General features: G+C 34.3%; 1 protein-coding gene across 1 annotated transcript in view; it reads right to left on the minus strand.

The window, feature by feature from the left end:
- Positions 1–337: 337 nt before the first annotated feature.
- LOC110995501 (protein Wnt-11-like) overlaps positions 338–14,121 on the minus strand; it is a 41,537-nt gene continuing 27,753 nt past the window's right edge. Inside the window, exons 3-7 of the mRNA XM_022262695.2 lie at positions 5,359–5,566; positions 4,742–4,999; positions 2,985–3,147; positions 2,198–2,451; positions 338–1,054 (exon numbers count right to left, since the gene is read on the minus strand). Coding sequence (XP_022118387.2) covers positions 877–1,054; positions 2,198–2,451; positions 2,985–3,147; positions 4,742–4,999; positions 5,359–5,566 — 1,061 coding nt within the window. The 3' untranslated portion in view covers positions 338–876. The remainder of the gene's footprint in view (positions 1,055–2,197; positions 2,452–2,984; positions 3,148–4,741; positions 5,000–5,358; positions 5,567–14,121) is intronic.

Raw genomic sequence — 14,121 nt, forward strand, 5'->3', positions numbered from 1 at the left:
TCGAAACATTAGGTACGTTATTATTTACCAATAGTATATAAGTGGTTTTGTATTAACTTTCAGTAGAAAAAAACTATTCAATTGTAAGCCTTGTTTATGGGTACATGTGATTCGTATAGGATAATAATTTTATTAATACATAGTTACTAATGGTACCTATGTAGTATTATTTAGACCATAATATGTTTTTCAACAATTACAAATAAATAAATTAATGTTCTTATGACTTTTGTTTGCTTATTACTGTTTTTTTATTTTTTTAGTTTTAGTTATTATTTATATTATTAATAATTTGTATTTTGTTTTATTTTAGTTTATTTTGTGGCCGTTTCATTAGTTCCTTTGATATATTGCTTATGTTCTAATGTAATTGATGTGTAAGTGTGTTAAATTTGTGTTGTCACATTTTCTTGTACTTTTTAGGCATACACATTGTTTTAGAATGTATATATAAATAAATAAACATCTTGATTACTAACATGACATCTGCAAGCCTATTTTTAAATGAATGATACGGGATTACTAAGTCTGAATGTACCACTTATTAAGAGCACCTACCAGTATTAAAGAAGCTACTATTATAGGCACGTAAGTCTAGCGCTGGCCGATACGTGGAGGGGATTGCTGCGCATGTGTACTGTGGGGCGGGGGCCAGAAGGCGACTGGAGAGCCAATCGACGCTCTTCATTCCGCTAGCCCCCCTCAGGTACCTTATTTTTAACTTCTGCGCAATAATGGTCAGCGCTAGAGTTTCGTGCCGCTACTTGTAAAACCTGTATTTGTGTGATTGACGCTAATGGAGACATGTTTAATGTTGTCTGCCTTTTATAATAAAAGTAAAATCGTATTTCCTCGCTGTATTTTGATTGGAATGTTTTAGTTACAATAATGCTCTTCGCTGGTGACACGACATAGTTGGCAGTCAACTCGACAGCACCAATGGTAACGACAATGACAGCGTTCAAGTCGACTGTGACGGAGCGCCTTTCTTCCACGACCACAACACAACCTTCCACAGCCACCAGGTCCGGTGCCGAGGCTGATATTGCATTGCCTGTAAATGTTATTGTATATTATTCGATTTGAAATGACTTAGCTGAAGAAACTCTTTGCTTGAACTCTTTGAGGAGGGTAGTAGTATTTACGTTAAAAGTGGCCAACAGACAACACACAACAAAAACAAAATACAAGAAAGAAATAAGTTATAAAGTTTATACCGAAGTATGGCGTCGATAATAGTGCGGACGGCAGAAACATGATGCTTATAATTATTAAGTTTACAAAGATAAATATTATTAAAGGATTACAAAAACAGAGTTTAAATTTTAGAAGCTAACAGAACAGATTTGTAGTATTAAATGGCTTCGTTTGATATAAAATTAACAAAAGTATGCTTTTTAATTTTCACTTTACACTCAATTTTTTTTTTCGCACTAGAATAGCTCAAGATTGCTTGTTGCCCCGTTGCCCCGATAATATATGTTATCTGAATGTATATGTATCAAATATGTAATGCAAAAAAGATTAATAAATACATAAATAATATGCGTAGGTGTTTGTGATATAATGGTTATCCTGAGATGGTTGTATATATGCCTTGCTTTTCCCCTGAAATTTACCCCGTCTTAAGTCAAAATCGTTTATTCATATAGGTAACACAGTTCACAATTCATAATGTACACTTATAAACGTCAAAAAAGTCATATTAAATGCTTCTAATAATTTTACATTTACTGCCAGTTCCCAAATGTTGACATTAAAACAATGTTTATGGTCGGAGTCTGGAAAAACAGTCAAGAGATTCAATCGCGTTATCTCTTTTTTGTAATCCTTTAGTAATACATATTTATCTTTGTAAACTTATTAATTATAAGCATCATGCTTGTGCCGTGTGCACTTATCGACGATATAAACATTTTCTTCTGCTTTTTTTGCGTGTGAAGCCGAGCTTATCAGAAATAAGAGCACTTTTGGTCTAATAGATTCATAAGACAAATTCTTATTTGTCTTATGAATCTATTCATAAGACAAATAAGTCACTTTGATGGTTTAATTTTGTCTGTGTACTTATCAAGGCCTCCACAGAAGACTAGGTGATCATGGGATATAGCATGGGAGTGGTACAGTTACATAGTTATACTTGTAGGAATCAATCAATACTGACGGTTATCTGAATATGTCAAAGCCTATATCTTACCTGCCATGGGTTCCCAAGGATCCAGCAGCGGTATCAGGTTCGCAATAGTCTGGACTTGGTGTGACATATCGCAGCCGGGGCTTCGCCCTAGCAGCGCGTCTTGTGGCCCTCAGAGGCCCAGCCCGCGCAGCCTCCCTTGCCAATTCAGAGGCTGTCCTTTGTAATGGTGCTAAGGATCGCCAACATGTTCGCACCGAACACGACCCTGAGACGCCATGACAGGTGCATTTCGTGCGCATACTATTTGATACTGTCTGGATAAATAATTATATTAATTAAGTAGAGGCAAGATGTCATTAACACAAGGGTGCATAGCCCGGTAATTTAAAAACCGCGCACGTGCGTGGCCATTTACTCTTTTTTTTTTCAATTTATCCCTAATGGGAAAGGCAAAGGACTTTAGTCCATTTACTCTGCTTTCTACTTTACTCTCTAAAATGCTTAGAACTGGCCAGTTAGAAACATTGCTAATAAAAACTTTTTTTGAAAATCAATTTTAGAACTCTATGGTAACCTAATGTATATTCATTTGTCGTTTGTTTTTGTGAATTGGCGCCAAATCTAAAACTCTTATTACACGTGAAAATAAACCTAACGAGAGAAAATTTTTCAAATTTAAAGAGATGACACAGACTGCCGATTACACTGTAGATGTCTTAGACTCAAAAACCACTACACAAAGGAAGCACCAATAAAACATATGCAAAAACTTAAATCAAAATAAACTATTTTCTATATTAAATGACCACGCAATTTCTAGTGTAAATAACGTTCATGAAGTACGTACTTTCCTGCCAAAGCGTACGTTCATCAAATTTGCAGAAGCTATAAGCGGTCGTAAACGTTCGAGCCGAGTTTGCAAATCCACTTGAGGGTCGAAGCGAGGGTCGTCTGCAGCCATACGATATTCTATATTGCGATGTCTGAAGCCTCTATCGTCATATTCATATCTGAAAATGTATCATAATGTTATCTATACTAATAAAAAACCCAGAAACTCTTTGCCCTTAACAAACTATCAATAGTTTTGTCCACTACAGAACGAATCAATCAAATTTAGATTTTTTTAGACCTTCCGAAATACATCCTTCAAAAAGCATTTTTTTCTATACGACATAATTAAATACGGTAAGATATACCCGGGTACTAGAATCATGGATCGATCCTGAGCTAAATTTAACAGTTACGAAACATAATAATAATATATTCATAAAAATATAAACACATGCGACACAAGATAAATAATTATACGATACGATTGTTTTAACCTGTCTATTTATCTTTCAAAAATCCGTTACATTATATACAGCAAGAATAGCCCGCAAATTTCTACTCTTCAAAAAACTGTCTACTCGACTTAGGCCCGAGTGCAAGAGGTACCAGGATCATGAATGGATCCTGAGGTAAAGTTAACAGTTATTAGGCATAATAATAATAATATACCTTTATTCATAAAAATTCAAACATACGACACAAGAATATAAAAATAACTTATATAATTTAATACTTGTTTATATTTATATGTAAACATTGTTAAAAAGTCTTTCTCTTATTGTCGTCCTTTTATCATCCGTTAATAATTTTGTTTGAATTAAACATCTTTTCTTTCCTTTCTACAAAGATTCACTATTTGATATTTTAAAAACCTATATCATATTTTTTTTATTAAACAAGGCAGGAGGCTCATTCGATGTCGAGTGATACCGCCTGGACACACACTGCCAGAAATCTTGCAACTGCGTTGCCGGATTTAAAAAATGCTACCCTCTTTTCTTAAAAGAACCTAAGTCGAATTGGAAAATATATCAGGGGACAGCCGGTTCCACTAAGTTCCAAAAAGTGCCTAAATCTTACAGTCTGGGCCTAAGACAAACAAGAACAAGACCTCCTGGTAGTCTTGCGAACGGATGGCGTAGTTTTGCTCTTTCGCGAATTTTGTAAACGTTTTTGACATGCATGCCTTAGGTCGCATCTGGACTGAATAAATGAATTTTGATTTGATTTGATTTGATTAAGATTTGATGTATTTGATTCATTTGTTTCCAGGTCCAGTAGCATCTTGACCCTTCTGAGTCTGACACACGCCGTCTTGGTTACCGAGCTCTTGATACGAGCGAGTCTTAACTAATAATAATAATATAATAATAATGATAATAATCTTTATTTCTTCTATACATAATATGTGAGAGAAGAAAGGTTATAATGATTAAAGTATTTTTATATTATAATATTATATAAAATAATTATTATAATTTAAAAATGCGCACATGTAAAAGTTTAACAGTCCTCAACCAGGGATGGGATGGGAAGAATCGCACGCTGAAGGCCTAAGCTAAATTGTCTTACTACAATCATTTTTTTTTTCAGGGGGCAAACGGGCAGAAGGCTCACCTGATGTTAAGTGATACCGCCGCCCATGGACACTCTCAATGCCAGAGGGTTCGCGAGTTTGTTGCCGGCCTTTGAAGAATTGGTACGCTCTTTTCTTGAAGGACCCTGGTCGAATTGGTTCGGAAGTACTTCATACTTCACTTCTATATTTACCTTTCTCTGAATCGTTTCCGAGTTGGCCTGCCCCTCCGGGGTGACCTCGGGAGACGCTTTCGTCCCCGTCGACCTTTCCTTTTTGGGGTCATAGTCGTGAAGTTTGGCGGTGCAGGTTGATCATCAACCAGTATGACAATTGGTGGGACAGTTGTGGGTTCCAGTGTTGTTAATTCAGTCGTGGTTGGTTCTTCATATTCCTCATAGTTTCCATCTCGTATATCTATTTCGTGTGCATCTAGGAACTGTCTGGCGAATCTACGGAAATTAAGAGAAATTTTTCTTGAATTATATTGTACTCAAATATTTGAGTTAATAAACACGAATTTATTGCAAATATTTGAGTTAGTTATAAACACGAATTTATTGCAAATATTTGAGTTAGTTATAAACACGAATTTATTGCAAATATTTGAGTTAGTTATAAACACAAATTTATTGCAAATATTTGAGTTAGTAATATACACGAATTTATTGCAAGTATTTGAGTCAGTTCTAAACACGAATTTATTGCAAATATTTGAGTTAGTAATATACACGAATTTATTGCAAATATTTGAGTCAGTTCTAAACACGAATTTATTGCTTTATTGCAAATGTTTCTAAATGTACGGTACCTTTCTGCCCAATGAAAGTTATCCCCACAACCACCCCACTTAAACCTCGCGTGGGGTTCTGAGGTTGCCTGTCGTGGTGGCCGTGGGGGAGCACGTGGTGGGGCAGCACAGGAGCAAGCAGCGAGCGAGCCCGACGCGCAAGCACGTGCCACGCTCCACGACAATGCGGCCGCTGACATTGCGTATACGTACGCTTGCTCGCGTGTACCTTTAAAAATAAATATAAATATAATATGGTGCGGCTTGTGATGCGGCTGAAAAAGCTAAAGCCTGCAAATACAGGGGTCTAGGCTCTGAATATGATTTTGTCCCATTCGGTGTCGAGACCCTTGGTCCGTGGGGTCCTAGCGCCTTAAGGCTTTTTAGGGAATTATCACAAAGGTTAAATCAAAAAAAAAAAAAAAACAAAATTTATTTATTCAATTTAGATGCGACTTAAAGCATACTTATTAATGTCAAAAACGTTTACAAAATTCGCGAAAGAGCAAAACTACGCCATCCGTTCGCAAAACTACCAGGAGGCCTTGTTCTCAGAAGAACGGGCAAGAAACTCAGCAAGTTTTATCCTCCCTTTTAGTTTCTTCTCCCTTTTTTCGTTAGTCGACATCACAGGAGAACGAAGAGCTGGCAGCTACCTCGCACAAAGAATTAGTCTAGCTATTCAAAGGGGGAACGCTGCCAGTATCTTCGGAACCTTGCCTAAAGGGAATCCTTTTAATAATATTTTTTAATTACTAAATTTTAAGGTTAGTTATTAGATAAATTTTTATGTATTATGTTATTCCGTAACCTATCCTGTTATATTATATTGTTTTTTATTGTTAAATATAATTAGTTATATAAAGCTTATGTAATAAATATATCATAATGGTTGCTGTTACAAGGTTACTAAAGAGATTGACGGAGTTTCTTGCCAGTTCTCGCCCGCCATCTTGATTTGGTAACTGGTTTACAAGACGGTTTGGACATAGTTATCAATATGATCTAATTAAATAATAATTTTGCTTGTTTGTTCTGGTGTTTATAGTAATTACTTTATACGTTATTTACGTTTGTAGTGTAAATTACTTACACCACCAATGGCAGTGCATATATTTGAATATGTGGACAATTTTTGTGATGTGAAAAGTTTTTATAATTGTGACCAGATTGTTTTTTTTTCAATACCCATTTTTAAAAAGGATTTAAGACGACTCATACAAGTTTTCAGTATTTATTTTATTCATTTATTTTATATTGATCTTTGTTGCTAGTGTGCAATGCAGGTTTAGGATATTATTAGCGAAATTAATTTGTGAAAAATACATAAGAAAGAACCAACATACATAAATACAGCTATCCGTAAACACGATAAGATCAGCACGTTAGTTAGACAATAGGAATCAGGCTATCGCTTGAGCATCACTGACTCCCTTCGCCTGATTCATGCGTGGAATTAATTCTTTTGTCCAAAACTCATCCGGGATGATCGATCCAATTTAAGATAACGTTAAGATCGAAATGTCAGTAGAGATTTGCGACTTGATTTATTCGGGGTCAACATTTGGAAGACTGTTATTTTAGTAAAGACCGCGGGTCCTAAAACGACATTTAATCACTGCGTGGCGAGGATAAGGTAGGGTCTGTGTGAAAAAAGCATAGACGTTTCCTAACCTACAACCTAAAAACCCTAATAAAGGACTGGCTTATGAACACGCCCTGTGCAGTGTTAGAAACCCACGATGTAAATACACTACACTCTTTCACTCACCCACACACTCATGCACTCAGTCTGACACAGGTATTTTTTACTTAAAAGAGTTTCCAAATCTTACACCTAGGAAAGGAAATGTACATGTACTGAGATTTGATGTATCTGATTCGTGTTCATTTGTTGCCATAATAATAATAATCTATTTATTGCAAGAATATGGTACAAAATGTTAAGGTGGTACAATCGTAAGTCGTTCGCATATTCTGCCACACACAGTGGCGCGCAAATTTATCATTACATTTTTCATTTTATGATTTTTGCACTAAATTGTATATTAAGTTTATGTACTGAAATCTAGAATGATTGTGACATATTTACAAAATTTGTGTACTTAAATTGATACATTAATACATTGGGTTTAATTATTAAATTTATTGTAATATTAACGATTTAATATACAGCTTTCGAAATTTTGCAATTAACTATCAGAAGTTACTTCAAAATGTACTAGGATAGGCAATTTTTACACACACATATAGACTAAAAAATTAATGTAAAGAGCGAAAATAAATGAATATTTCAGACGTGCTTACCATAATACATTTTAATTAAAACTTTCAGGGTTTCTGCGGGGACTGGCCGCAGTGAACTTTTGCACTAATTAGGTGCTTTTGTAAGCTGAATTTAAAAGGGACTTTTTTTTAACTTCATCTGTGACATCACTCCATCATGCGTAACACCTTGCTTCAATATGTTGTTGTTATAAGCCTTATAGATAGTTCTACTTAAATATCCAAATCCAAAAATCACAGACAATCTTCCCTTTTTTATATTCATTAAAAATTTATACAGACTGTTAAACCAACTTCATGGTTAAGTCGCCAGTCGCATTAATACTCTGTGTTCTTTCTGACATTAACAAGTTTTGATGTTTCGTAATCTTACCTGTAACATAAATTATGAACAACGAAAAACCATTATACTTACCATAGGCAGGAAATGGGGCTTCATTAAGAAATGCTAATCGCAGCCTATCATAGATTTGTAGTTTAATAAGCCCACAACGCAAGTATACGTAATATAATAAATAATTGACCGAAAATTTTCTCGCGTTAGGTGCATTTTCACATGTATCAAGAATTTTTAGATTTGCCGCCAATTCACAAATACAAATGACAAATGAATGCAATATTAGGTTACCAAAGAGTTCTAAAATTGAAATTCAAAAAGTTTTCATTAGCAATGTCACTAACTGGCCAGTTCTAAACATTTTCAGTGGTACCCACGTACATAAAGGTTCACACATTTACGAAAAGAAAAAATCAATCAATATTATTAAATACGTAATCATCTCATTCGACTGTGGTGTGAAAGTGAAGAAAAAATGCACGAATTATTAGCGTTTCCTAAACCAATTTAACCCTATATATCATAATAACATTTCTTAACACGTGATTCATTTACAATGCATTGAAAGTATTTAAAGATCTTCCATTTTGCATTCATTTGTACAGGATTTTCTTACCAGCGAACTTAAGAAATTTAAAATCCTCCCCCCCTCTCGTTTTGTCAGCAAAAGTAAGCAAAGTTCTTAAAAATATAACAGTACATAAAAGTATTATTTTTTGTAGAATTCCTCGAAAATGCCTTAGTTTTTGCTTAAAAAATATATAAATAAAATAAATAAAAGTTTATGCTTATAGGCAATGTGTGGGTAATATGTGATAAAAACCCCTCATTGGAATTCTTCGCGAATATAACCGAATTAATGTATGTGGTGAAGTTTAATCAATAAATTATCAAATAAATCCCTAAAACTATATTATAACAATCCATGTTTAAAACTATCTGAGATGCCAAGAATTGCTCTATAAGTCTTCTAAAACTTTCATTCTAAGAGAACAATGGTATTGTAATCTTTAGAAAAGGTATCGCGAATCTCTGAGAAACATTTTCTTTCTAGTTTTAGCGTATTGTATCGTTGGCAACCGTAAGTAGACCGAACTGATCTGTGCTCGTATTCTGTAACTCCCATTAGCGAATTCCACGTTTTTGGCAATATAAATAGTTCTCATTAATAATTGAATAATGCTAAATTGCAGAAGAGATTATACCTAAAACATGGCTATCCAGAGTTATAGTTGTTCTCATGTAAGTGCGTGCTCCTATTTCACCATGCCTCCTGCTGATAGAGGACAAATCCTTGTTTTTAATTTATTTTATTATTCTTTATTACTCAATATGTCATATGGAAATTGTGCAGTGTTGTAGCTCCTTACAAACATTGTTTAAAAAAACTTGGCGATTAAAAAAAGAGTGGCGGAGGGTTTATTGCCAGTTCTTCTCTTCCGTTCTACGCCCTTGATTTGAGAAGTGGCAGTAAATGTAAAATTAGATTCATTTATTGTATATTTCTCTTTTTTTTGACGTTCATAAGTGTACATTATGTTACCTATACATATGAATAAATACATTTTAACTTTGATAGAGTGCGCTAGTTTCGAAACCACGAATGAAAAGCTTCATTTAAATAATTTAACGTTTTTCTGAAACTGTCTACGTTTTTTGTTACACATGTGTGTGCTAACTGCTAACGGATTCTCTATCAGTTTTCTAAATAATTCTGAATATATATTTTGTTGAAAAATAATGTGAGGATTTTTTGTTCATTTATTAAAGTTCACTAAATATAAAATGCTATTTTTGTAATACATGACAATTATGGTAGACATAAATGTTACAAACGACAGACACAGACGGCGAGTGTCGTGTATTAAACACTTTTAAGTCATAAATTCTGTCTTGTGATATTAAATTTTTGGATACTTTCTGTTATTACTGTGTAATGTGCAGTGGAGTATCTACCTTGGGTGGCACCCGGTGCAGAAGTTGGTGATGTTTATCGAAAGTAAAAGCAATAAATTTTATATGATAAAGGACATATTAATTTGTTAAAAGATCGCGAGTACGGGACGGGGAATCCCCAACGACAGCGTCAGACTCTTTTGCGGGAATACCCGAATTCTACATAGAGCTGTGCTAGTGCTAGTGGAGGAATCCCTGAAAAAGAAATTTTAAAGCTAGCGATTTTTTTTTATTTGTACATTGTTCTTAGTTTTTTTTTTTTTTTTTTTTTTTTTATTGATAAAGATTGCCAACGCTCGGCACACTGATACATTGGTAAAAACAAACACAAAATACAATTTTGAATGTGATGAGCAATTAGAGGCAAACATGACATTCATTTAGAGCACATACAAAAATCAATCGTAACAATTTTTAAACAAAACAAACATTACAAAAAAGAAACAATTACAAAAAACTAAACTAAACTAAACTAAACAAAAAACTAAAGTTGAGAGACCAGTGGGTCCCCCCCCCTCCCCCCACTTGCTACACCACTGGTAATGTGTATGTATGTAAACATCCTTTGGCGTATGAGCCTATTGATTTTTAATTTCTATATTGTGTGTTATTGTATATTTCAATGTATTTTTAAGCGTAAATTGTATAAACGAAGCCGAATATTAATTTACCTTTAAACTTTTCCGTTTCACGCAAACAAATTCAAAGATCAATAAATCGCGAATAGCGCGATAATAATAACGATGCAACATTCGCTTTTATTTCCTCAGCAAAAAGGCTTTTTACCGTCAACCAAATAGGCGATGTCACGTTATTCACGACAAACAGGGATTTTGAGAAGCAATTGGCCTGGAACACGCAATAGCAGGCAATGTTATGCATGGGCTGTTGAATTATTGTATGTAAAGGGAGGATAAGACTTGCTGAGTTTCTTGCCCGTTCTTCTCAGAACAAGGCCTCCTGGTAGTCTTGCGAACGGATGGCGTAGTTTTGCTCTTCCGCGAATTTTGTAAACGTTTTTGACATTCATAAGCATGCCTTTAGTCGCATCTAAATTGAATAAATACATTTTGATTTGATTTGTCGATTTGAAATGTCATTTAACTAAGGAATGTTTCCTTAAATCAAAGGGTTTCAAAAATTCAGGCCATGACCTTTTCAGTCTTGACCAGTGATTCTCAAAGTGGTCTATAACGGCCTCTAGAGGTCTATGACAACCTGTAAGGGGTCTACGTCAGCGAAAAAAAAATTTTGGGGGTCCATGAAATGAAAAAGTAAGTTGTAGGCCGTTGGTATTCGCTTTGTGGTCGCAATACATTTAGAATTTTTAAAACAAAAAAAAAACAAAATTAAATTAATAAATGTATAAATTAACATGTGTTTTTAATACTAAACTTCACTATAGTTAAAAATTTACAGGAAATCAATATCAGGTAAGTAGGGGGTCCAGTCAACACTGAAAACTAAATATACATATATTTTAGTTCGAAAGTCGTTTTAATCGGTTGTACTAGGCGTTATTTATATTTTTCACGCATTTTTCAGGAAGTAGACAGAGCACGAATCTCTACTTCATTCGGTCCCTGTCTTTTCTTCATCTCCATCAAAATTATAGTCCAAAATAGTATAATTGTATTCTAAAAGCCTTGTCGGATATATCTTTAACAACAATTTATTACATCCGTTTACATTTAAAAGTTAATTAGCCGAAAAACGATAAAGGTAGCATGCGGAACGAAACGTCCGCGTCCGTTCGCATAACGTCCAAACACAACTTGCTTTACTATCAAGAGTAGGGATTATTACGAACAAATATAGCTATCGCACAATTTTAATGCGATTGGGACCACAATTGTTATTATGTACTTAAAAAAACTGTTAGCAAACTCCTCCAAATCTCTCCATTACTGTTTTTTCCACTCTTTCGCACTTTGGGCAGCTTAATAATTTGTTCTGCCAAGGATAGAGAGTCATGGAAAAAATTGGGGGAGGCCTATGTCGACGGACAACTTGACCAGAGCGGTTAAGAATAAATTATTGTTTTTGCTATGTAAATAGATTTGGGACTATAGTAATATTTATATAGTTTGATAAGAATACGTAGTAAAGTAACAAATACATTTATTTATTTCAGAAATATACACATTATGCAGCCTATGCCAATACGATAATGTAGAGAAACATTTTATAAAAAATAATAAAGTACATACACATAAAAACACATAATATACACAATATCGCGACTGTGAATTCACTCTGCGAACATACAAATATGTCGATAGTATCGGAGACAGCATTTTATAGGCACAACGTCCTGGATAACGGGGATCTGTGCAACAGACTGGTTCTTGCCTTTGGTATCGCAAATAACCTAGGCCTTCGCCGTCGCATATATCCCATAGGTACTAAGAAACCCAGTTCTTTGGAGTATATACATATACATACATACCACAGCGGGTATGCAAGATACTGTGAATATATTATATTATTTTGTAAAATAAAGAAATTAAAAAAAAGTGTGCAAGTACTAGTGTACACACAAAGAAGAAGTAATTTTACTTAATTTTTCGAAAAATGATCTACTTTATGCAACTTTACAGAAATTGGTTAAATAAAGTTAAATTTGATGAAGTTTAACAAAAGGTTTTTATTTTTTTGTCAAATATCGTACTTGTAAAGTAACTTAAATGTAATGAATACAGTCGGCAACTTTCTTAATTCTATTCAACTTACATGCGACTCTTTTCTAAAGAATAGAAAATTGTTTTTCCTTTTACAAAACTTTGTTCCACAAAGGTAGTCTCAGTCTATCGCTAGTCTAGCCTCTAAACTTGATTAAAAGTTTCTGAGAACATTATATGTTATATATAACATAGCTTGGTGGTTAAGAGTCTCGACACTAAAATTGTCATACCCCGACAATATCTGTTCATACCGATTATCACCAACTTTGTTCTGAGGTCTTCACTGTAATGCCACTGAGCTATTATTATTATTATTTACGATTAAGTAGGTGGGCAGAAGAGTTCGTTGGCTAACATAGAAAAAAGTGCGTGCGTATAAGTTCAGATGTCAAAAGTAAAGCTTATTTGTAAATTAAATATTACTAAGGTAAAAGCCTCAATAGTTGATCATGTACCAGTATATGATCATTCCACGTATTTGTATATACAAGTGAATATAAATATTTATATTCACACTGTATACTTGCTAATTATATTATAAATAAATAAAAATTCTGCGTTTACTGTACAAGACGTTTTGCGACAGAATTGCCAGCTAAAGTTCTAATCTCCCTTTCTCACTCTCACCCAATCGCTCTCTCCCTTTTCTTCGACAAAAACGCTGCACATCTTCGTGACGTTTCATAATAAACCCTCATGCGCCTAAAGAAGTTTCACTTCAATCTTTTATTTACCATTTCCTCAAATTTCGATTTTGTTCCATTTGGGTTAGAGACTTGGGGTCAAGTGCATAGGCTATAATTAAAGATTCAAGTTGACACCTGGTAGATAGTACTGCTGACTTCGGAGCTGGTGTTTTCCTCGCTCAACGACTAAGTACCGCAACACAGCGAAGAAATTTTTTTTTTTTTTCAAGAGCGCATCGTGCAATCAGTCTTCTGACTATGAGCAGATAAGTTGTAGGAGGACAGCGAAGAAATAAGAAGCAGATGGTTCTACAAAGTGGTAATGCGCGGCAAAAACTGCGATGATGAAACTTAGCTGCAGATATTAATCCGAACAACTCCTCTGAATATTCCATGCTAAATGCGGTAGAGGTCTGAACTATCTGTTAGTTGGTTCGACTCTTAACCATTTTTATTAGATAATAAAAATGTATAATAATGATAAGTAGAAACCTGAGGCTTACGTCTAAGCTTTTGGATGTACCGCGCGCACATTCCAACTTGGTTAGCAAAGCGCCACTCACGCGAGCAATACAGATCATTAACAAAATTTCCATTGAGGTGGACCTATTTGTTTGTACGCTGGCTGAGTTCACAAGAGTTGCTTGCTATATTGTTAGTTATAAGATTTAGGAATTTAAGTTTAATTTTTTAATGTTTGTATGTAGGTTAGTTGGTGTGGGTAATATAATGAAATTCTATCGCATTAGTTGTAACTGTTAAGATAGGAAACTTTACTGGAAAATAAATAAATAAATAAATATGAGATAGGGGAACTAAAAATTGGGGCACAAAG

The sequence above is a fragment of the Pieris rapae genome, chromosome 23 (genome assembly GCF_905147795.1).
Source record: "Pieris rapae chromosome 23, ilPieRapa1.1, whole genome shotgun sequence".
Lineage (NCBI taxonomy): Eukaryota > Metazoa > Arthropoda > Insecta > Lepidoptera > Pieridae > Pieris > Pieris rapae.